General features: G+C 43.6%; 1 protein-coding gene across 1 annotated transcript in view; it reads right to left on the bottom strand.

The window, feature by feature from the left end:
- Positions 1–25,349, bottom strand: part of carmil1 (capping protein regulator and myosin 1 linker 1) — a 57,073-nt gene that overhangs the window by 4,017 nt on the left and 27,707 nt on the right. The window contains exons 12-35 of the mRNA XM_018727204.2: positions 24,815–24,901; positions 22,114–22,217; positions 20,268–20,345; positions 19,705–19,781; positions 18,777–18,881; positions 18,515–18,584; positions 16,019–16,100; positions 15,602–15,701; positions 15,099–15,153; positions 14,496–14,668; positions 14,319–14,387; positions 13,200–13,293; positions 12,656–12,754; positions 12,444–12,572; positions 12,054–12,185; positions 10,485–10,660; positions 8,127–8,214; positions 7,792–7,929; positions 4,816–4,882; positions 4,264–4,463; positions 3,618–3,727; positions 2,690–3,098; positions 1,423–1,471; positions 350–589 (exon numbers count right to left, since the gene is read on the bottom strand). Of these exons, the coding sequence (XP_018582720.2) occupies positions 350–589; positions 1,423–1,471; positions 2,690–3,098; positions 3,618–3,727; positions 4,264–4,463; positions 4,816–4,882; positions 7,792–7,929; positions 8,127–8,214; positions 10,485–10,660; positions 12,054–12,185; positions 12,444–12,572; positions 12,656–12,754; positions 13,200–13,293; positions 14,319–14,387; positions 14,496–14,668; positions 15,099–15,153; positions 15,602–15,701; positions 16,019–16,100; positions 18,515–18,584; positions 18,777–18,881; positions 19,705–19,781; positions 20,268–20,345; positions 22,114–22,217; positions 24,815–24,901 (2,931 nt within the window). The remainder of the gene's footprint in view (positions 1–349; positions 590–1,422; positions 1,472–2,689; positions 3,099–3,617; positions 3,728–4,263; positions 4,464–4,815; positions 4,883–7,791; positions 7,930–8,126; positions 8,215–10,484; positions 10,661–12,053; positions 12,186–12,443; positions 12,573–12,655; positions 12,755–13,199; positions 13,294–14,318; positions 14,388–14,495; positions 14,669–15,098; positions 15,154–15,601; positions 15,702–16,018; positions 16,101–18,514; positions 18,585–18,776; positions 18,882–19,704; positions 19,782–20,267; positions 20,346–22,113; positions 22,218–24,814; positions 24,902–25,349) is intronic.

Consider the following 25,349-nt stretch of genomic DNA (forward strand, 5'->3'; position numbering starts at 1 on the left):
CTTGCTACATGCCAACCAGACTTCTATGCTCGTTCACATCCACCCGCTTACTGGTCCCACACACAAGTGGTCCAAAATTAAAAGCACAAAGGTTTTCAGTTCTGGATTCCATGTGGTGAAATGACCCCCTGCTGAATTTCTTTCTACACTTCAGAAGTGACTCAAAATTCATCTTTCTGACTCTTCTCCCCTGATCTCATAAGCGCTTGACAAACGTGGAGAAAAGCTTCTGCTAAATGAACAAATGTACAATTAATGCTCCCACGATTAGGACTGTGCACTGTTCCCATTCACTGTTCATTGTCTCTAGGATTTTTGCTCTACCAGCTCTCCCCATTGCTCTTCTTACCGGTGCTCTGACTGCTGCTGGTTCGAGGCTTCAGAGCCAGAGAGGGGCGAGTGGAGACGGAAGGTTTGCTGCCCAGAGGGGGGGGCTTGGGGCTGACGGGGGAGGGGATAGACGAAGGGTTGCGGCTCCTGGGGGCAGCTTCCGGCTTACTCTCACTCTGGGTGGTCTTCTCTGAAGGGCTGGCAACCCCCTCCATTCTGGTCACCCCAGAGGTTCGACTCTCAGGTGGCGCAAAGTGTCCTTTAGCAGGTCAAACAAGCACACGGACATGATTCAATTGACCTTTATTGTCATAACTGCTGAGAACAACAAGATTCAGTTTCTGCAACTCCCAGAGTGCGATGCCACACACCACTACCGAACATACCGTACGGCACAGTACTAAAAATAAAAAACAAATTAACAGAAAAGAAACAGAGAATAAACACACACATTTTCTGAACCACTTGTCCCATACGGGGTCACGGGGAATCAGAGCCTACCCTGCAACACAGGGCGTAAGGCCGGAGGGGGAGGGGACACACCCAGGACGGGACGCCAGTCCATCACAAGGCACCCTAAGCGGGACTCGAACCCCAGACCCACTGGAGAGCAGGACCCGGTCCAACCCACTGCGCCACGGCGCCCCCACAGAATAAACAGTAGCAGCATAACACATCATGGGTGGGCTGGTAACGCTCCATGAGCACTGAATTACGACAATGGAATAATTACTCAAGCTGGATTTTGTTTCACTTTAGGCTTTATTTTAAAAACACTGAAACGGTGATTACCGCCTAGGACTGAAAAACGAATAAAGAAGTGTTTTTGTGGCTTTTTTTAAACTTTACCACTGAGCCTAACAATTTATTTCCAAATACAGTTCATGTTACACATGGTTCCGTATTATCTGGATTTGGACCAGCGCCATTTCCCTATAGGCTGGATAATCAAAACTGTACTGCAACGTGATGTGACACCAGGCATTCTCAATTACGAGCTGGTTTCTGTTTCTAATTATTTCTTTTAAAAAGTCATTCTGTCTGCAAAAGTGGACCTGTAGGGACACAGCAACGGGTACAAAGATCACTCACCTGGCTCCGTCCCAGCAGGCTTGTCGGCGCCGCCGGAAGAGCTGAGCGCCTGCAAGGAATCGCAAAAATTAAGAATGAAATTAAGAATGACAGCTGGATCAAACGCCACATATCATGCACTCATTCGCTGATGACACACAGCTATGTGTTTTAAGCCAGATGACCCATCACATGTGGTGTCTTTAGCAAACTTTTCCAAAATAAAATTATGGAGGAGTGACGATGCTTTTATCTCTGAATGCTGTAAAACGGAGGCACTGTGGTGGGCAGTGATGCCAAAACTCTTGACACCATCACACCAGTCTTTACCATCAATGGTATGAGCTTCAAGTGCACAGATTGTATTAAGGATTTGGGTGTTGCGTTGGACGAAAAACTGTCCTTCGTGTTTCACATGGCTACACCGACAAGGTCATCCTTTCTCCAGCTGAGAAATAGAGCTAAATTAAGGCAATTCCTATATAGGCAGGATGCTGAGAAACTGGTTCATGCTTCTGTTTCAAGCAGGCTGGACCACTGCAATGCTTTATTATAGGATTGTCCATACGAGACTGTATCCAGGCGCCAGCTGGTACAAAATGCTGCTGCGAGAATTGTCACTAGACCTAGGAAGTACGACCATATATCACCGGTACTGCTTCACCGGTTCTTCGCACACACAAGCCTGTCAGATGATGAGAATGTACTAGTGTGAACAGTGTAAATGTGTTCAAAATGCACATCAGAACTTGTGTCACTTAATCTCTGAAATATTTCCAGACTTTTAATTTTTTACCTTTTCAAAATATTTTCTGGAACAAATGTAAAGTTTTTTTTTTTTTTTTGGACAATATGTACTGCTAAAGATGCATTCTGGAACATCTTTCCATCAAACTGCTTCACTTGATATATCCAGCGTCCTGTGAATTTGAGGGTTGCAGAATCAAGAGTAAAATATGCTACAAAAACCACTAGAGGGCGCTACAGGCGCACAAATCGGGTGGACAAACTGTGGCGCCACTTGTGGGTGGCAGTCAAGGCCTCCCTCCAAGCTGAATCCTTGTGCATTAAACGCACACATGTGGCAATACACTGAAGGCATATAAATCATTTCTTTTACAGAAATCATAAGCTTTACTTAATAAACACCGTCTCGGTCACCGTCCATAAACGCTTATCTTACGGCCGGTCACGGTGGACCAGCGCCTATCCCAGAAAACTATGGCGCTAGCTCTTTAAGCAGGGAAGTGGATCACCCGGGGCAGCTGGTTTACTGCAGGGTGCTGACCTTCTGGTTTCCCGCAGCCCTCTTCTCCTGCTTGGCCTTGATCTCAGCAAGGAGGCCGGTGCCCAGCACCTGTATCCGACCCTTGTGCGGCCCCATGGGACTGGCCCTGCTGTCACCCTCCGAGCGGTTCTCTGCAGATTCAGGGGCCTTAAGTTCATCCATCCGTTCCGGGCCTCGGCTCTGGTCCGCCAAAGGGGCCCTGGCTGAACCATTCTTGGGGGACAGTGCCTCCTCAACCACCGTGGGAGCCAGTGCCACAGCAGTGGCTGTGCCAGCAGGACTGACAGCCTGTGCTTGGCCTTTCTCGTGCTTGGAGGACCGTGACATGATCATGTTGAGGAAGCCACTCTTGCGGGAGTCACGCTTCTTCTCCTGATCCTGGCAGGCAGAGCTCTTTGCAGAGTACCTTCTGGAGGAACCAGAGTGACACCATTTCAGTTTAAGAACCCTGTTACACCGGAATCTCCATGCAACAGAGCTGGGAAACGTCAGTCCTCCAGGCCACCAGGGGGTGCTGTTCTATGCGACAATTCTCTGCTTCATCTTTTTATGTTTTTATTTAAACACATGTACTTTTGCAGTATGTGCAGAGCAAAAGGCAACACTACAACCAGCAGACTGAAGGACTGGAGCTCCCCACCTTCATTAATCACCTTCATCTTCAAGCTCAAGAGCCCTCAGGTTCCCCCATATTACACTAGAAAGTCACAGCCTGGAACTACTCCATTCCCTTAATCGTTCCCTGTCTCAAAAAACTGAAAAAAACATTAGAAAGCAATAATCTACCAGCAATCTTGACCAAATTAAATTCACGCCATGAATTCAAATCCTTAAAATTACCCGTCAGAAACCATGAACAAAGCAATATAATGGCAGGTTGGAGAAAATCTCGAATAAGGGGTGACTTCTTCCCTCGTAACTGACTTACTTTGATCCCAACTTAGCAAGGTTTCTAGAGAAGAATTCATCCACCCCTTCGTCCACCTTTACTGCGACACCAGTCGGCTCTTCCTCCTGCAGCTGACCGCCACTCGTTGCCTAGAACAAGAAGCCGCATCATCACATCCAAGTAAAATCAACGACCTTAGACAACATGAGGTCACCATCACAGAGATCAATATTCCTCCCTACTGAAGCACAGCAAGTAGTTACTGACTCCGGTTATCACGTGCAAAACAGGCGGCAGCAGTTCTGCAGGATGCGACAGGTATCGCTCCAAAACAAACCAGTGTACAATACACTCATCCCCATTATTCAGTCTCCCAATATCCGGTTTTTCATGCATCCATTCGGTTATTTTTAAAAACCACTTTCCATTAATCGGCGCGCATGTTCATTCATCCTGTCCGCGATACCCAGGGCAGGCGACACAGTGAGACCAAACGGCTACGTGTGAGACACTTGATGAAAGAAAACCGTCACCCAGCTTTCCAACACTTTTCCAGTTTTAAGGAACGAATAAGGAACAGTTAATGGGGGGGTGAGTGTAAAGTTACACGGTTACCATGGAAATGCCATTTACAACCACGGTGCTCAACCAGCCTTCCAGGTCAGAGGAGCTGCATTCCACCTACAGGGACATTGTTGGACTTCAGCTTCTTGTTCCTCTTGGGCCGGAGCTTGGTGTAGTGCTGCAGCTTAATGGTTTCTTCTGAAGGCAGGTCTTCCAGCACCTCCAAAGGTGGCGTTTCTACTCTGGGAGTCGCAGGTGGAGGCGAGTCCTCGATATGAATAGGAACATCTTCCAAAGCCTTGTCCAGGTCAAACTCCATCTCTGTCAGACAGACAATGGCTGGCCGTCAGAGGCGAGCTTGGAGAAGATCTCGTCATCAATGAGGCTCTACTAAGGCCAACATAACAATTCTTGTTGATGGTTGTAATGGTCACGGGGAACCGGAGCCTACAAGCGGTTCTGAAAATGTGTGTGTGGTTGTAATGGTTTCGTGTTCACTGCTTAAAATTTCTGCCATTTCCAGGCCCTGTTAACCTCTTTAATGAACTCTGAGGTAAAGCCCTGGAAGAACTTAGGTTCAACAGCTCTGATGTGAAGACCTTCCATGACCGCTCTTCACAGGGCAGTAGTAGAACTTGTAGTTCGCTATCCTGATCAAGGGTAGCTTTCGTACCGAAGGCCCTGGACACCGGCCGCAGCATTCGGCTATGAATGCTTCTCCTCTTGGACTTGGGAGTCATCTGAGAAATGAGAAACACGAAAGACCGAGCATGTCACAACTTCCCAGGTATTGGGGACAACCAAAAATATTAGCAAGATGATATATGCACAAATACTGGCGGAACGCATAAGGGAGGAACACTGAGGTGGACACACCCCCGGAATAGCTGTAGAGAGAAATGCTTTAATATTGCTTTATATATATTCCTTATAATCAGTTATACAAAAATGCCACGCATGATGCAAGAATTTACAGATTTTTTGACTTTACCAAAAAAATTGACTTTCGATATTTTAGTGATCCTTACGAAGGAAGGTGACAGTAAAGAGTTATTAATAAATTTGCTACGATGCAACCTTACTCATGTTCAGTATTTATTTATTGCTTAGCGGTGTTGCACGTTCACAGAAGCTCTTTTTCTTGCACAAACGCTGCTGAACACCCTGGGTGACAAGAGAGTGACTTGAGGTTTGTAACACGATGAGAAAAGGTGGATAGAGATGGAAAAAGAGGAGTGAAGACACCTTTCGCTCTCATGGTTGTTTCAGCCAGTGGCAGTTTTTTTCAAAGGAAAAATTCAGTCTCGGTCGGTGCAGTGCTGTTGCTGTGTAGTTTCAGGCTACATTTGCACCCTGGTACAGAGCACTTCAGTGAGGGAAACCATAATATAAAGTGCGGGCAATAAAAACGATTAACAACAAAAACCAGCTGCCTCCAGTGTGTTATTTCCACGAGCAGTTTTCAGACAAAACGAGTCGACGAACGACATTTGTGCAGCTTTCAGCCTGTCTGCCAGCCGTCGACAGGGCAGCTCGATAAAAAAAAAAGTTAACACGCTAAAAACGCAGCCTTTGAACACAGGGGGTGAGACTTTATTTCAGCGCTTCTAAGCGGTTCCCATGTTTGCAATTCTTCTGTCAAGTTCGCAAACCTCACAGTCACCTTAGACACTACTGTAAGAGTCTCCCCAGACAAAACGTGCTGTGCTCCACATCCACTGCAGAAAATGAGCCTTTCGGTATCAGTGTGTTTTTCACTGAAAAACGCGGGACAGGAAAGCACTCGGTAGGGTTGTCACGATTACGCGATTAATGTCGAGTACCCGGTTTAAAAAAATCCTCGAGTACAATTTGCCGTGTCGAGTAACTCGGCAAAATGGCGGGAAGGCGGCGGCGCACAGACGAGGGTCCGTGCAAAAAAACGGCAAAAAAAAAAAAAAGTCAACGGCGTGGGAACACTTCACGTTAGAAGAAAAGAACAACACAGTTGTCTGCAGTCTGTGCAAAAACCAACTTAAATACGATAACAGCACATCTGCAATGCTGCAGCACCCGAAAAGACGACATCCAGGCGTACAGATGCTCCGCCACGCCAGCACGGTAAGTTCACTACTACTAGCTTTACTTTAATCATTTTGAATACTCTTATTTGCGCGCCGCTTTAAACACAAGACCGAACATGATATTTGCATTATAAAGAGTTTCACCACTTAAACACCCGTCAGAGAGCACAATTTAATGGAATGTAGATGATAACTTCACATTCGTCAGAGTTTAAGGCGTGAATTATATATCCATGTTTCAAAATGTTCACATTACTTTGCATCGCTATTTCATAACTCATAAACTCCCGCTTGGGTTAGCATGTTTGATGGTTACTAATCACACAAATCAAGGAATTATAACCCATACAAAAATTAACATGGCTTTATTTTCAATTTTGAAATGCAAAGCATATGTTATTGTTCACTTGATTCTATTTTTTATTGTGACTAAAAACAATTACTCGAATACTCGCCAAAATCATTGTCCGCTTACTCAATTACCAAAATAACCGATAGTAATACTCAATTACTCGTCAAAAAAATTGTCCGATTACTCGATTACCAAATTAATCGATAGTAAGACTTGATAACTCACCAAAAGAATTGTCCGATTACTCGATTACCAAAATAATCGATAGACTTAGTTACTCGCCAAAAGAATTGTCCGATTATTCGATTACCAAAATAATCGATAGTGACAGCCCTACAGTGAAGCACCTCTAAAACCAGAACAGCACTTAAAACACAAGCTGTCCAGGTTGAGTATAAGAGCTTTCTTAAAACCGCCTAGAGATATAAATGAGATGAGAAAACAATTTAAAAGATGCCACTTTTCTCCAACGTGAGTATGGGGTTTCCCAAACATAGAAAAGAAAAGCTCACTTGTTGCTTCTTCAAACGGCGTTTAAGCCTAACTGACGAGAACCTGAACTGGACGAGCGGCTGCTGGTAACGAATTAATGAAATTATTAGATTGTAAAATAGCTGGAAATGATTTCTGTTACAAAAAAAAAAACATGTTGATGCCATCATCATGCTGGTGTAAGTCATCCTGGATGTGGGATGAGAACACTATATAGTACCGTGAATAAATACTTTCTATTGCTGAATTTTAATTAATATCAGGTGAAGCACTTTTTTTGGTCTGGGAACCAGTCATTCTTTCCCTCTCAGAAATAATGGCAGTCCGGTCCACCCACAAGGGGAATTCGCCTAAAGGGGTGAGTTCACGGAACAAATTAACCCTGTTTCACGAGGGATGGGTGTGTACCAAGATTACCAACACTAGCAGTAAACATCAGAAATGGCCCGTGCTGCTTCTACTGCATGTTCTTGTGGTTCAGAACTTCTGACTTCCCAAAAGATCCTGTCCTGCACTTCTGCTTTCATACTCGCAGTCCTAAAGGGTAGAGGCACGTAGTGTGTTTTGAACTGTGCGCTGGAACGAAACGTGTTCGGAGATCAGACCTGCTGGTGTACAGCTCGGGGGGGGATGCTAATTTCCACCACCGAGGGGTTAGTGTGCTTCTCCATAAATAACAGCTTTACACCAATGCACACACCAAAAAAATATTGTAACGCATTAAAAGCTAGATAAGGCCCACCATGCAGGTGCCCAATTCATCCAGACGCTCCATCTCCATGGGCTCCTCGTTGGCTGCTGTTGGGACCCGCTCCTCCGGGATCTCCTCCTCCAAGGACTCCTGATGCAAGGGTTGCCCTTTCCGGGACAGGTGTTCTGCCTGGACAACGGAGCGAGGGCAGAGCACTCTGGGATCACAACACTCCAACGGCACTGCAAGATCCACACTGGATCCATTAACTACCTCTGTGGTGTGCAAGGTCACACTTCATAATATTAACATTCACTCAGCAGGCCTGCATATGCAGGCAGTGACGCACAGTAGGTAGCTGTGGGCGACAAAACCAGGAGACTCACCAGGGTGTGCTGACATCTCGACAGAGACTCCAGGATCTCATCGACGATGCGGTCCGAGAGGAAGGAGGCTATGCTGAGCTTCACGTCGCTGTGTGTAAAGAGGAGGAGGGGAAAGAAAAAAGGTGTGACGTTTATATGAAGACATATGGAGCAGGGGGTTAAAAAAAAAAAAAAAAAAAACTATGTGAGAAAGCAGAAATAACTGAATTATTGTGAAATAAAAAAGCAATTAAATAATTAAAAACTGAGAAATACACGAACAAGGAAAAGTTCCTGACCAGAATATTCATACAGCATTTTAAATACAGGTGGTCCTCGACTTAGAATATATGCAACTTAGGAGCACCCATACTTACGACAACCATCCCATTTATTATATCAAGTCCAGTGTTCACCTACGTATTACTCAACATTAAAGATCCATACACGAATTACAAACTCGAACGTATTACTCGACTGTTCCATGTTTTTTTTTTTTAAACTGTGCTGAAGAGAAAATAAAGCAAAAGAATATACTTAATGAAAATGAAGACAAAGGTCCAGCATGTATAATTGTATAATTACAATACCATACTGTATTATTATTATTATTATTATTCAGCATTGACATAAATAATGCGTAAGATTACCTTTATTAAGGGGGGGGAAACCACATACAGGCATATCCTGTAAACCACCCAAAAGCCATTCTTGAATATGGCGTGGATAACGAAAAGGCGTTCAGTGGAAGCCCAATCCCACTATTGCTTAAAGGGAAAATTACAGCTGGTTCCTAACCCATCCTGAAAACCCCAACAGTAACTTTGACAAATGTCTCTAAAAACAATTTAAAGTACTTCACATAATAAATTAAATCCTAATAATACAGTACAACAGTACACTATACAATATTTAAGATGCCCAGAAATAATGTATGCGTCTAGCTGTACCGTGCTATCGGTTGCATTACAGAAAGACGGCAAGGGAAACAGGAGCTTTATTGGGCCTCACTCACTCACTCACTCAAGCCAAAGAACACAGGAGTCATTAATCTCCCGTAATTCTCCACAATGGTTGCCCAACAACTATTTACATCCACAGTGGCAGTGCTGAATTATGGGAGAGTTCCTGCTCCTATCGTCGCTGCTACATTGTTTTTCAGTAAGAAAATACAAGATAATGTGCTCTTAGGGGATAAGTTTTACTTTTACGTTTATTCACTTAGCAGACACTTTTCTCCAAAGCGACTCCCAATGAACTCTATGTAGTGTTACCAACCCACACACCTTTTTCCATTAAGGTGACTTACACTGCTAGATACACTAATTACACTGGGTCACTCATCCATACATCAGTGGAACACACACACTCTCTCTCTGTCACTCACACACTATGGTTGAACCTGAACAGCATGTCTTTGCAGTGTGGGTGGAAACCAAAGCACCCAAAGACTTACACTGCTAGATACAATACTTACACTGGGTCACTCATTCATACATCAATGGAACAAACACACTCTGTCACTCACACACTATGGGGAAACCTGAACAGCATGTCTTTGGACTGTGGGAGGAAACCAGAGCAGCCAGGTAAAACCCACACAGACACGGGAAGAACATGCAAACTCCACACAGACTGAGCGTGGATCGAACCCACGTCCTCTCGCACCACTCAAGTGCTGAGACAGCAGCGCTACTCGCTGTGCCACCGTGCCATCCTTTATTGAGAGACACTCTGACAAAAAGACGTTATAGCGGAGGAGTTGGGGGGATAGTGAAGAAAGGCAATTTTCAAGAGGTGTTAGAGCGAAAGCGCAGCTATTGGGAGGACGGATAGTGAGGTACGCCTGTATACATATACACAGCAAAGCAAATCCTGCTGCTACCGCACAGAACCTGGGTGGTGTGAAAGAATGGGGGTTGAACCCCCCTCATTCTGGGTGAAGTGAGTATGTTCTCCTTATGTCTGCATGGGTTTCCTCTCACAGTCCAAAGACCTGCAGCTCAGGTGGATTTGATGACTCTGAATTGCCCTTATTGTGCAAATGGGTGAGTGATGGTGTGTGTGTGTGTGGCTACCCTGTGATGGAGTGGTGTCGTGCCCAGAGCGTCCCAGTGCTTCAGGTATAAGGTCCGGTTCACCGCGATCCTGATCAGGACAAGCGGTAACTGAAACTGGAGGGATGGATGGATGTATAACAAAGCCCTACCATACATTCCTGCACGCTAACTCTTCACAGTTTCTACCCTTTTCGTTCATGCAAGTAGATTTTCGACTTACGACGGAGTCGTCAGAATGGAATCCCATTATAAGCGGAGGAACACCTGTAACGCATTAATGAAGAAGACTACTTTCACGCATTCCGTGTTTCGCACTGACCTGATCTTGTTGAGGATGTCGATGCCTGACTGTTCCAGCAGTGTGGTCCTGACGAAGCTGCGGGGGACCACCATCCTGCTAGCGCTGGCCTTGAGGAGCTCTTGCCGCAGGTTGACCTTCTTCATCACACGGGGACAGAGCCCTTCGGCGGCATTCACCATCGACTCGAGCATGGTCTGCAGGAGAGACGTGCATCATCAGGCCTCCGAGAAGGACCTTTTGTGGCTCAGTTCATTAGATGCTTGGATAGGCTGAAATTCTGCACACACTGCAGACACTGGATGAGGGCCACTACATCAGAATTGCAGCAATTACATTTAAATTACTAAATTACAATTAATTATTTGTATAGTTACAATACAGACCACTCTAAATGACCTCTCACATTTACCAGTGTCGAATCCCACTGAACCCACACACACACACACACACACACACACACACACACACACACACACACACACACACACACACACACACACACAGTCTGAAACCGCTTGTCCCATGCGGGGTCGCAGGGAGCCGGAGCCTAACCTAGCAACACAGGGTGCAAGGTTGGAGGGGGAGGGGACACACCCAGGACGGAACGCCAGTCCCTCACAAGGCACCCCAAGCGGGACTCAAACCCCGGACCCTCCAGAGAACAGGATCCGGCCAAACCCACTACGCCACCGTGCACTGAACCCATGTTTCCCTAACCAATTCTTTTGATTTTTTTTCAAACATTAATATCAGAGAAAACAATATTTTGCTGGTTCTGGTTTCGCCAAGTGTTCACCAAGAATGATGTCATCTGGCCCTATGAAAAACAGGCTAAATTAAAATACTTCTCATTAAAGAAGCTTCCCTTCTTTAATTACATCCTGATTTTAGCCAGAAATATCACATGCAGTAACACAATACACACATTACACTGGAGAAAATACACTATTACTGAGTTTTTCCCAAGGCCTGCCATCCATAAAGGAACCTTATCTGATCTCATACTACTTCCCAAAGACTCCCAGCCCCTGGAATTACTGCCTGGATCAAATCCGAACTAGACGAGGGGCTTTTTGTCCCAGCTGCTCACTGAGAGGAAGTAGATAAGGCCATCGTGGGCAGACAGGGCTCCAGTGTTTGCCAGCTGCGGGGGAGGGAGGAGCTTGGCAAGAAACTGTGTGTAATGGAAATAGAGACGTTGTGCTGCTCCACACGGCCACCAGTGATACCCCTTTTCCGAGAACTAGGCAAAGCCTATGGCTTCTAAGTTTCCAGGCATTTTTAAATAAAAATACACACACACACACACTTTCTGTAGAATGCACATTACAGCTCGAAAGAAGTAGAAAGAAAAAAAAAAATTGTACAAGAGCAGAGACGATGCACAGATCTCAACCAAGAACTTCTTGGTCACAACCATCGTTCCTTAACTAGCAATTTCTTGGCCATAAGGACATCCCTTGGAGAGGTGTGGCTACAAAAAATTAAAGTATTGTGTCATTTGTGCTTAATTGTTCAGCCCTTCCCTGTTGAGAACAGCGCTTATTTTTAAATAAGTTAAAAAGAGAAGTGAAGAGCTTCTCCTACCTGCAGCTGCTTGTCCATCACACTGGCCACTTCTTCAACCATGGACTCCAGCTTTGCCTGAATGGGTCCGGCAAAGGAGCCATTGATGTCCTCGCGGGAGGTGGCACCCAGATGGTAGAGGTTCGGTAGGAGCTACGGCGGGAAAACCAGCATCGCAAATAGTCACCGTCACCTCCGGACAGTCACTTTCCTCCTCTGGATTTGCAGGAGTGCATGCAAAACTTTGAGAAGATTAAGGTGGAGAACTGATTCACACATGAAACAAAAGATGAGACGGCCAGCAATGTCAACGACACAATACGATGTACAACGTTAACCTACAGAAATGGAGTCCCATGCTCCTGGTGGAGAACAAAGCTTCTTCTGCCACTAAATCTAGAGTGTACTCACTCTTTTGGAATTCCTAGCATCCTTTATGAAGTTCTCTGCCGTCTTCATGTCCTCTTGAACAGCATCTGTCTCCGTGTACCTCAGAGAGTTAAGATGGTCCTGAACTTTGACGCAGACCCTGTCGATAACCTCAACGTGCACAACGAGAACAGTCAATAAGACGCGGTTTGTCTCATCGAGTCTGAAGCTCATAGAGTCTGAACCTCACTCACCTGCTGTGTGGTCGTCGTGACGATTCCTTGCTGGAGCCTGTAAGCATGTCCTTGGAGGTACTTTCTGGTCTCATGATTTCGGAACAAGTAGCTCTCCATCTGACAAATTAAATTAGAAGAAAAAAAAAAAAAATTAACACTGCATATAGCTAGGCCTTATTCACTCTCTTACAGAGCCGGTGGATTTGAAATGTTGTGGGATGCCTTTTTGCCATTTCGTTTTGTACCCCACACACAAAAAAGTAATGGAAGAGTCATGGCCAAACTCATTGTTTTTTCTGAAAATGGCCGTAAGTTTTTATTTTTGGATTTAAAAGAATATATTAAGTTCTGGATCAAAAACAAAGGTTCTGTAATATTGAAAGTGAAACAAGTGTGGAAACCAAATACTTTGGTCAGTTTCAGTTTATTTTTTCTTTATTTTTTTTTAATTTTTTTTTATTCTGGATGTGTCTGGTTAAAGTCTACAGTAATGACTGATGGCAGCTATGAAACTACAGCGAAAGGATGGTAAAGAAGTGCTTCCAACTTCTGGAAGATCAACCTTCAGTAGTGCATCTTCTGTCTTCTCTGGGCTCGCTTTGAGGGCCTGGGAGGCGTCGATGATGGGAACGGGCATGAATCGGATTGTAAAGTTCCTGTTTGAGAGAAACAGATGTGACCCTCACAGCTTTCAGTTTATCTCGATAGGAGCCATGTAAATTACAATGTAAATGGTGGAGCTAGTTCTTAGTTTACATGTCAGAAGAAAACATAGTCAAAATCAAAAACAAATTCCAAGAGTTGGAAAAATTCAAGGCAAACCGAGTAGCTTAAATCGAGGTGGTCAACACGCAGCCCGTCATTTCACGCAACACGGCTCGCATTTGTAGAACTGTTAATATACACTATACGTACCATAAATACTATAAATTCTGTTGAGTCACATAATAATATAAGGAGACACACACACATGCATTGCACCTAAATAAAATACAATAAAGTCATTTTCTCAGTGCAGACATTTAAGAATCATATCAGTGCTCAATAAACATGCACGTTTGTTATGTTTAATAGTTTTTAATAATTGATTTAGTAAGGGAAAAGTTTAGATGCAGCTACTCATGTAATGAGTATTAGTTCATACAGCGGATTGTGACAAATTGACTGAAAGAATCATGCGTCCGCATCCAAATCTCTCCTTCTGCTGATGTAATGCACTTTTTGTATTCTTCTCTGAGATGTACATCGCTTTGGAGAAAAGTGTCTGCTAAACGAATAAGAGTAAATGTGAACAAGAGTGTAAAATTTTTTTAGTTTTCCTGAGGGGTTTAATAAAGCAATATTGTCATTTTAAATGTCTTTAACAGAAGTGACCGTGTGACTTAACAGTGAGGTCAGATGAAGTCCTTATGCCTTCCCCAAGGCAGGTGTTTCCATAACACTTCAGACAATTTTCTCAGTCTCAGATTTGTGATTTACATTAATTCAGCACTGCATGCATCTTCACTGATCCATCATCTTCATCATGGTCCATTAGACACAAAAAACCTGCTAAAAATTGACCAAATGCATGCCTGTGACTTTAAATCTGTGATATGTAAAACATTAAATCTAAACATTCTTACCAGCTCTCTTGATGGCACATTCAACATTCAACCACACACAGGACAATGTTACTCACTTCTCCAAGGCTGCTGCCACATCCTGCAGGCCTTGAGGACTGACGTTGTTCTTATCCCAAATAACAGTCCTGCCAACATAAACAAAAACTGATGAATGTGCCAGCTACGCACATTTACGAGAAACTGGACGCTAGGATGCCTGGTGGCAGGGTGTGGCGGGAAGGGAGAGCCCTCACCTAAGTTTGGTATTGATCTGCAAGGCCTTGGCTAGCATCTTGGCCCCCATATCCCCCATCCCGTTGCCACTGATGTCCACCTTGGTGAGTGAAGTATTGCTGCCCAGTGCGTTAAGGACGATGGTCAGTTCGCCCTTTAGCTTGGAGTCAGCCAGTGACAGGGATGTCAAGGGCTTGGGGGAGAAGTGATGGGAGTTAGGGTTAGTCCAAAAATAACATTTCTTTTTTTTCTGCAATCAACTTTAAGCTTGATGAAGGTCGGACAAAGGTCTATCCATTCAAAACTCTAGTACTTATATTTTTTACCTTTAGGATACAGTAATTACGATAGCTATATTGCAATCCTACTGTTACCACCAATTAATAGCAGTTAAACATCAAGTTGCACTGGTTTAATATGTTAGTACTCAGTACTGACCATGATTTAACATAATGTGAGTACTGCTTAAGACAAAGTTAACAAAGAACAGAGCTCGAGTGGGACAAAATGTGGCATACCCAGAGGACTGTGAGCACAGGATATGAGTGATGGACCCTTTGTGAGATCTTTCAGCGCTCAGTGAGTGATGGACAGTGCAGGAAGACTGCGGGGAAGGAACTCACCGACTCCTCCTCCTGTATCATGTGCACCAAGTTATCCAGGATAGGTGCCAAGTTTCTGTTAAAAATAAAAATACCCACAACAAAGCTTAGATAAATTTTATGGTCATACAACCGAAAACAAATGGATTATCTGAATATAAACAGACTTTCCGTGCTTCAGAGAAACTCAAGCTGACCTTAGAGCCCTGTCTATCCTTTCCACGAATGTACCTTACTTCCCTGATGGTCCAATCAATGTTGTCTTGCCATCCATCTCTATTTCTGTTCTCCCATTTTCTTTCTGTGCTGTTTACATGACAAATCTGATTATGATTTTTAAACATGTCCCTCAGATAATCCACCCAAGCAGTGTTGTTCTCTCATCTATTCAGAAGCTCACTCACTTCTGCCTTCTTACTCAGTGTAGTACCCCTTTCAATATACCCCGGGTGGTGTTGCCATTTCATTTCTGCAAACCACCCAGACACCTTTTCATGGGCCCTGGTCCAAACAGAAACACATACTTTGATTTGATGCTGTTGAAGTTCTTCCCGAGAGAGAGATGACGGATGGACCGATTCTTAGCAAGCCAAACCAGAAGGGTGGTCATGTCCGAGTCCAGACCTGAGTAAGAACAACCATCCACAATCAATGAAAACCTTAAATTTGGGTTGACAGCACAGACGTATCATTCTTGGATATAAAGGAGAACAATAAGGAAATATTCCCAGCAACACACAACCGTACAGATGTTAACCTGAAATGACTATCCATATAGCAGATTCTTTTAAAGACGATTTTTACCAATAAACACATTCAACTCAAAATTTGAATATTTACAAAAGGTTTGAAGCGACACAAAAATATGGGTGATAACCACAGTCTGATTTGCTTTTAATTCATTGCATGAAATCGTTTGGGTGGTCTAGCCACAGTCTTACCGTTGTCTGAAATATCCAAGCTAGAAATATTGGGGATCTCGGCAATGCAGCCCTCAAGTATCTGAGAACCTGCGGACCGGAGCTGCATAGAAGACAGCAAAAACAAACTGAGGCCAAGCAAAACTGAAGACTATGGTTAGTGTAAAGATTATTTTTTTTGCCTGTAAACCAGAAATCCTTCTCTGTTGATTTTTTTTTTTTTTTAAATGTAATGTCAGACTGTACGGTAATCAATTCCAAGATACACAAGTCCATTAATGTCCGCAGCACTGTGGAGAAGAAGAAGAAGGAAAAAAAAAAAAAAAAGTCTTTTTCTGACAATTACAGGTTCTTTGGAGTTTCAGTGAGGCACAAATAAACTAAAAGATTGGCTTATTACAGTTGTGCAGAGTCTCCCCAAATGTTATCCATTGCACACAGCTGCCTGACTGCAGTCTCTCCACTGTGCTCACGTACCCCCACACTGCCTTATTTGCTGATATCCATAAAACAGACCATCTAAAGCCTCCTAAGCACAGGGGCTTGGTATTCCAGACATTTCCACAGCAGACAAAGTAAAAGGGGAGTATTCAAGCAGATATATGCTGTCTGACAGGGAAAGATTGCTGATGAATTACACTAGAGAATAAACAGGCAGAATTACTCACACTGTGTCCAAGTTCAGGAAAGCAATATGGGGGACAAAGGTTCATGTCAAAGACCAGGAGGCCACAAGGCACAGACTGCAGCTACAGGAATACTGAGTGTTGGCCAAAACGAAGACGTGCAATCAAGAAGGGTTTCAAACGAACAAGTAACAGCAAACTATTTGAGAGGCTGTCAGACTAATATCATTAAAATCTTTGACATTTCCAGTCAAATTTTTAGTGCATCGGTATTCAAACGTTAACTTTTCATTTAATGCGTCAACAGTAGCTGGAGAAGAATGACAAAGCATTGACAGATGAAAAGGGTATCTCCCTCCTCTCAAAAGTCCTTGGTAAAGACGACTTTATCTCTGCGTAGCTGTTTGGGATACCTTGACGTATTATAACAGCATTGGCAAACAAACCAACACCAGAGCATAATGCTGTTCTACAAGAATCTAGGTGCTCTAAGGAAAGTCTAGAAGCCCCATCTTCGTTCTCTGACTCACAACCGCAGGAGAAAAGTTTCCGGTAGAAAAATAGGTTTAAACCATAATTATAAACATAATAAGGCAATATGGTCTCCTGGGGAGCAAAATCTAAGACCATTCTGGCTGTGAAGCAAGGCACTAGTTTATTACACCCTGTGCAACCTGTATACTTGGCCATTCGTCTGTAAGACAACAGCAAATCTTGCCATCATCGTCAAAGAAATCCTTTTTTTGTTACTTGCAGAAACACAGAGAGAGCAGATGGAAGCGAAGCGGACAAAGCTGCTGCCTTTGGAGCTGAAGGTTACAGGTTTTAATTCCACATACTGCTGCAATACCCTTCAGCAAGGTACTTAACCCTACATTCCCCTAGTAAAAATTACCCAACTATATAAATGGGTAAATAATTCTGGATGGATTAACACTGTAAGTCATCTTGGAGAAAAGCATCAGCTAAATGAATAAATGTAGATGTGGAAACCTATCACTGTTACCTATTAGTGTGTCCTCTGTGTACACATAAAACACATATTGAGGCACGGTCAGTCACCCTTGAACTGAAGTACAGTGTTGTTTGAAAGTATGTGAACCCAATTGAAATGGTAATTATTCATGTATAAAATAAAATTAAAGAAAAAATTAAACAACAAATTTAAAAAAACCTCATAAAATCTTCATTTTAAATCTTAAAATGACCTACTTGGTTTAACCAATACAAGTTGGGGTACACTTATTTTTACACCTGTACTTCTTCCGTTTCTACTACACACACGCTTTCCTCTCAAGCAAAATATGAAATTGGACATTACACAATTATTATGTCAGAAGACTTACCATGAAATGCTTATTTAATGAGAGTCAAACTAAGGAACACTAGGGGTTCACATACTTTCAAGCAGCACTGAACAATCAGAGGACCGTAAGAGAAGTTAAAAGACAATGTGAGAACTTATGAGAGGTGTATGTATTAAACCCACCCACACACACTGTCTGAACCTCTCGTCCCACACAGGGTCGCGGAGAGCCAGAGCCTAACCTGGCAACACAGGGCGTAAGGCTGGAGAGGGAGGGGACACACCCAGGATGGGACTATGTATTAAACCATCTCTCATATTTACTGATATCTAGCTTCAAATTTACTTTGCTCAGTTTGACAATGAACGTGATTTATTGTTCGGGGAAAAAAAAAGGCATTTCTAAAAGTTGGGAAAAATGAACATGGATATGATGATAAAACAGACTCCCAGCCTTAACGTTATTCTTGCTGCTCCCTGTGTGGGCTGTCAGAATGAAAGCGGACAAAAAGGAGACCAAACCGACATCGGCAATCCGTCAAACTCTGGCAATCGTGCGTGGTCTGGACGGGTGGTTCTTCTTACCTCACAGCAGCTGAGGTCCAGTGAGACATCCTTTAGATTCGGATTACAGGCAAGACCTAGCAAAAGTGCCCTGGGGACACAGTTATATTAAAAAAGACAGAACTTAGAGAAGGCGGAATTTTGAATTTCTAGAAAATTCTCACGGGGGGGGGGCAGATGGGCAGACATGAATGCACTTTTTTCCACGTGCCATCGCTACTTAGCCAGCTCACAAAAGTTGTATATCAGTGAAAGGGAGATGAGCAGGTGCAGATGGGCTTACTTCAGCGCCTCTGGGGGGAGCTTGGTTCCCGACACACTGATACTGCTCAGGGCTAAGGCACTGCTGAAGAACTGCTTGAAGGATGGCGGGATGTCTTTGCCTTTCCTGAGGATTAGGAGGAAATCGAAGAGCTGTGAGCAGACTTCCGCACGTGGAACCAGAGCGCCGACTGTGTTCAGCCAGAAGAGAGGTTTGTTCTTGCCAGCTTGTGGAGAGATCGCTCTTCATATATGAGATCCAAGCACTATTCATCCACTTTAGGCAACTACTTTACAGAAGTGAAAACTTGTAACAGCAAGGCCACTAGTGCACATCACAAAATGAACCCTGGTGTAGAAGATGTGGAAAAAAGTGTTGAACTGCTGTACACATAATTCAAGCTAAAAAAAATAGCAATAAGCTTTCTATTACTAAGAGATTAAATACATCAAGTAAACAATACGGTGACAGGAATTTACATTTATTCATTTAGCTGACGCTTTTCTCCAAAGCAACCTACAGTGTTAAGGTTACAAGTATTTACCCATTTATACAGCTGGGTAATTTTACTGGAGCAATTGAAGGTAAGTACCTTGCTCAAGAGTACTACAGCTGGAGGTGAGGCTCGAACCTGCGACCTTTGGGTCCAAAAGCAGTCGCTCTAACCACTACGCTACCAGCCTAAAAATTAACTGCAGACACCCTTCCTGCAAATGGAACGAGCAGCCTTGTGGTCGTTTATATTTATTTGTTCCGCGGGCACCTTTGTTCAAAGTAAATTACATATTAACGGTACACAGCCACAGTCGCTGCATTAGAGTCCGAAGCACATTGGTCATAACTGCGGATCCTTGGTCAACATAATACCAGAGTTCCATCAAGTCATGCAGACTGCAATAAAGTGAAATAAAAAAAATTGAAAATAAAAAATAAAACCTGTGAACCTCACCTGTGAGGGAAGACACCTTTCGATAAATTTAGAACCGAAAGGTTCTGAACAGACCCCCGCAGTAATGAAGAACACACCTGGAACACAGGAATTATTTGTAAAGAGTTATTCACAAAAGTACAATACAGGTTACTGCTGCATATTTTGCCCATTTGCACTTCATCACAATATGTGCTCGGTAGCTAAATGTGCGTTACATCCATAAAAACGCAAATCAAGGGAGGAAGTTAAAAAATGAAGAGACTCAGAATCCTATTGGCTGTGGAATAAAAAGAAAAAAAATACTAATATTAATATTATATTAGAATATTATTATAAAGGGGGTGCAGTGGCGCAGTGGGTTGGTCCGGGTCCTGCTCTTTGGTGGGTCTGGGGTTCGAGTCCCGCTTGGGATGCCTTGCAATGGGCTGGCGTCCTGTCCTGGGTGTGTCCCCTCCCCCTCCAGCCTTGCGCCCTATGTTGCCAGGTAGGCTCCGGCTCTCCGTGACCCCGTATGGGACAAACGGTTCAGAAAGTGTGTGTGTGTGTATTCTAAAATTATTAGTAATAATAGCGATGTTTACCTGGTCCAGTGAGCAGTCAGTGTTGGAGAGATCCAGGGTTTTCAGGCTGTTTGGCTGTGCCAGGAAAGTGTACAGGTTCTGCAAAAATATGAGAAAAATGTGAAAATATTACAAAAAATGAACATGTACATATACATGTTTGTGTTTCTGTGTAATGCTAACTGTAATTACTACCATTAGTATTTGTTGCTTGTAGTTTAGCTTATAAAAGCTTGGAAAAATATTACACATATATTTATATACAGTGTGTGTATTTCTAAACCCAGTTTTCCACCAATGACTCCTATATTTTTGATGTCCTTTTTGACTTTCTACTTCTGGATTGTCTTTTTAATCAGTGCCTATGCTGTTGCTCTGTTATTTTGAGTATTGCTGTTTTTTGTCCTCAAAATGCTCATATTACCGACACCCCTCTGCTTGCACAAGTTTGACTTACGTAAATCCGTATTTACGAAAAAATTCCCAGCATACACATTATTTACACATAGTGCTTTTATTTTACGCAAAACAGCTGAAATACATTAAGGTAGCCAGACAAGGGAGGAAGCTGCATCTTCCCAGTTCTCATGTGTTTTGAGTCATGAATGCATCTCCTATCATTAGCGTAGTACTCCCCCCCCCCCATAGTTTTTACCCATTTCATTGTTCACAATGCCTGGTGGTAAATGTGCACTTGAAGGAAAACGAGAACCAAGAACAGTCTTGCAAGCGTACATCGATCAATTGAGATGAAATTGCAAATAATATTACAGTATTTAATGTGTTGACATTTACTACAGAATTATATTGTACAATTTTTTTCTACCTGTTCTTGCAACAGATGCTTAGTCTAGGGTAGGGTAGGATATGCTAGATTAGACTAGGGAAGGGTAGGGTAGGATAGGCTAGACTAGACTAGGGAAGGGTAGGGTAGGGTAGGGTAGGGTAGGGAAGGGTAGGGTAGGGTAGAGTACGGTACGCTAGACTAGACTAGGGAAGGGTAGGGTAGCCTATGTTGAATGGTGGGGGAGGAAGGGAAATCTGACATACGTAACTTTTGACATATGTAAGCTGTTGAAGGACAGCTTACTTGCGTAAGTGGAGGGGTGTCTGTACTTGTGTTATGGTTTCTGTTTTGTCTAACAAGACTGACATCATTAGCAGTCACGTGGTCTTTGCACTGGATATGTCATTCCTTACGCAATACACTGCATGCATGGTGAAGAAGGCAAATTGCCGAAATGTGTCTAGGTAAAGTATTACTCTCGTTAAGCTTAAGTGTCATCGCTGATCTTTTCTCTCTAGTTTACTACATATTACTGGGAATCGAGCACCGGGCTCATTATCCGATTCTAGCATTGAGTGTGCCTTTTGATAATTATGACATCATGTAACCAATAAACAAAACAAAGCCCTAGGCAATGAAATTATGAGACCTTAGACAACGTGCATGAACCTATAAACATGTGAAGCATTAATGGACAGGAGGTTTTATGGACATTCGTACATCGCAGAGAGGATTTACAGTGGTGCTCTGGGGCGAGCCTGACTGATCTGGAACAGACCTGACCGATCTAAGCCAGCCTTGAGGAAGGAGGGGCACAGCAAGGGAGCCTCACAGCACAGACAACATTATCAGGTTAAGGAATGAGAGCAATGGCCTGCTGCTAATGGACAATCTTCTTGTGCCAGGAGGAGATGAGACATTTAGATGAGATGCAGGAGGGAATAAGACATTCTGTCTTTGGACACACAACCAAGTAAAATCCTTATTCCGACGCAGAGGTGGCGTAAAATGTGTGGTTTCGGAAAAGGCGGTCCTTCCGAGCGTGCCGTACGATGACGGCGGAAGAGCACTGGTACGTACCGGGAGATCATCCCCACGGAGGCTGTTTCCAGAGAGGTCGAGGTGTGTGAGCGTGCTGGGGATCAGCTTATTGGTGAGCAGTGCCTGGGCCAGGTTGTTCACCCCTGCAAAATAACCAGTGCGGAATCAGAGCAGAGAACATTCCGGATCCTACTTTCACCCAAACACTAAAGCAGGGGTTTTCACACCTTTTCTGGCCAAGGGCCACAATCATTATTGTAAACCGTTCCACGGCCACAAATGGGGGAGCGGGAAAAAATCCGCAGTAAATGGATGCTTTAAAGTTGAAACTAAAAACACGTTATTTATTTTATTGTATTTCATTTATGTCTTGCGTGTGTTCAAGTGTGTGCCCAACTGTACTATCCTGCGATTCGAGAGATCTTTCCGTGTTTCTGGTAGGAATAGTATATATTAATTCTATAAAAGTTCGAGGGCACATTACGTGAAAGAGCGGGCCACACGTCAGACCCCCGGCACTAAACTACGCGACTCGTCTCGAGTTCAAATGCTTCACTTTCAGTTTATGGCCAAATGACATCAAACCCCAGAGGAAGTGACATCCCACAAGTGAGTATTTACACTGCAGTACCAGATTACACGGGGCAGAGCTTTCATGTGTAAGCCTGGAGCAGCTGGATTCGTTCAGGAATTCCAGCCAGGAAACCCAGGAGTGGCTGGAACGTCGATAGTATGACATCGAAAATGACGCACAACGCAGAGCAGTGCCAGCATACGGTTCGAATTAAGCGTTCTCAGAAATCAAAACGCAGCCAAAACCATTCCAAAGTGTTTTGCCACACATGTGTGGGATTGTTCTGGGTGAAGATGGGGGGTCAGCCAAAATAACAGTAGTAAAAGCTTGCTGCTCTAAGGTGATGCTCTACATTTATGTTTATGTTTAATCACTTTGCAGATGCTTTTCTCCAAAGCAACATGCAACTTGGAGTAAACAGAGGTACAGACATGCGATTCTCAAAGGACAGTCAAATAACACATTGCCATCATTTTGGCAGCATACACTAAACGAGCGACGGAATAAAGAGGGGTGTTTTTTTTGATAGACAATGTAGTGAAGGTTTTAGGAGAAGGAGATCAGGATAGTAGTGGGTCCAAAGAGATATGTTTTGAGATGCTTTTTTGAAAGCTGAGAAGGATTCAGCAGTTTTGAGGGACGGGGGGGTCATTCTACCACATCAGAGCGAGAACTAAGAACCTTCAGGCTTCTGATTTTGGACCTCTTGTGTGTGAGACCACCAAGTGGCCAGAGGTGAGAAGCAGATCTGTTGATGGTCTTACAGGCCCATAACCAGTGTTTTGAACTTGATTCGGAGGCTACAGGAAGCCACTGGTGAGAAACAAGGAGAGGAGATATAAGGGAATGCTTTGGCGGATTGAAGAGTTTATGCGGTGGCAATCTAGATTATCTGGAGAGGCTTGATGGCAAAGGCTGAGACCAGAGAGGACAGAGTTGCAGCAGTGAAGAGTGTAACATGAGGTAACGGTGCATCCTGTAGATGTTACGCAGAACGCGTCACGTAGATGACGTAGATGAAATGAGCAAATTGTCCAGTTTGACGGAGAGTTCCTGACAAATGGACAAACCAGCTGAGAGGTGAAGGATCTCGGTCTTGGAGAGGTCATTTCTTACTGGAGCAGTTCAGGGCAAGTTCCGTAAGGGTAGCACAGCAACAGCTGAGATTCCAACCCGAGATCCCCAAGTCCAAAGGCAACAGCACTAGCCGCTACACCACCTACTGGTCACTAAGCGACTGACCACATTCAATCAAGTCAGATTAAGTCTGAGCACCTCATAAAAATTTATTTCATAAACAGGTGTACTAATTCAACACACTTTATCTACAACATTGACGTAAGATAAAACAGCAGAACTTTGAGAGATGGTGGGTCACAGGGTGGCCCGGGGGTGGGGAGGAGGGCGGTGGACACTTCCCATTTGTAATGCTGGACCTGGCTGATTAATTTAAACACTGATTGACAAGTTACTACCAGGGAACAATGAGCAAGGGTGCCAACAGAAGCTGAAATTGGGGGCAGCGAATGGGGGGAAATAAACTTAATAATAAAGCTTAGTAATAAAGTTTTATTAAAGCACTGAAGATCATATGACGCATCGCCACCCAGTGTCTTGGAAACGTCGAAGCTTTGTATGTAAAAAATTTGGTTGAACAGTCACGGTAAATATATATCTATTTATGCCCTTAATAAACTTCAATAGTAATAACATAAATATAAATCTGAGTTCTGTGCATACATAATGGTCACGTTTTTATCAAAACTGCATAAAAAATTAACTGACATGCTGTTTTCAGTTTTTTTCCACGATCTGTGTGTATTTATATCTAAAATAAAAATAATTTTGGCCAAATATACATATATATGTATGCGTACCTTTACTACTTTAGAGGTAGAGGTCTAAGGGAACACCGGAAAAGTCAGGGATTTTCGTAGCCGTCAGAGTAAAGTGTTTTTTTTTTTTTTTTTTTAAACACATTATTACTACTATTACTCATGCAGGCAGCCTTACACACCAAGCTTCAGTGTGGCCTCGACAATTTTTGGAAAGCCCTGCGAAAGACGAATATTGTGGCTACGTGGGAGGTATTTAAAGAATGCAATAAATTCAGCCCGTCTGTCTACTTTCTGTTTCAGCTGAACGAAAGGAGTACAAACTGCTCACCTTTGGGTGACAGAGAAGTCCTGGAGAAATTCAGATACTTCAGCCCGGTTCGTAGTTTGGCAAAGTGTGCGCTCAGAAAGGCCATTCCTGCAGCAACAACACAGAGTGAGAACTGGAACGGCTGGAAGCCCTCAAAGGGGTCCTTCGTCTCCCGAACCCACCTACCATCGCTGGCATGGTTAGAAACCAAAAAGTTCCACCTAAAGGCTTAAAATCCGAGGGGAAATTCTACAGGAGACCAGAAAAAGCAAAAGAAAGACAGCCTGTGTAAGTAATAAAAGAAACGTGTCAATGGGAAAGTGGACGTGTGCGTCTGAATTAGGTCTCGGTGTGGTTTTGACACCCCCGGCGTCGGGAGTCGGCTGTTTATTTTATGCACGGTCTGTTCTGGAGCCCAGGTGCAGCTGGGTGCGTTCAGTTGGGACCGAGGAGATGCGATTCCTGCCTGGCGCTTGTCGGAGTTTGTCTATAGCCCGGTCTCCAGTTCTTCTTGCTCTTCATAATTTGATGCCTGCGTTACTGGGGATACATTACT

The sequence above is a fragment of the Scleropages formosus genome, chromosome 23 (genome assembly GCF_900964775.1).
Source record: "Scleropages formosus chromosome 23, fSclFor1.1, whole genome shotgun sequence".
NCBI classification, from domain to species: Eukaryota; Metazoa; Chordata; class Actinopteri; order Osteoglossiformes; family Osteoglossidae; genus Scleropages; species Scleropages formosus.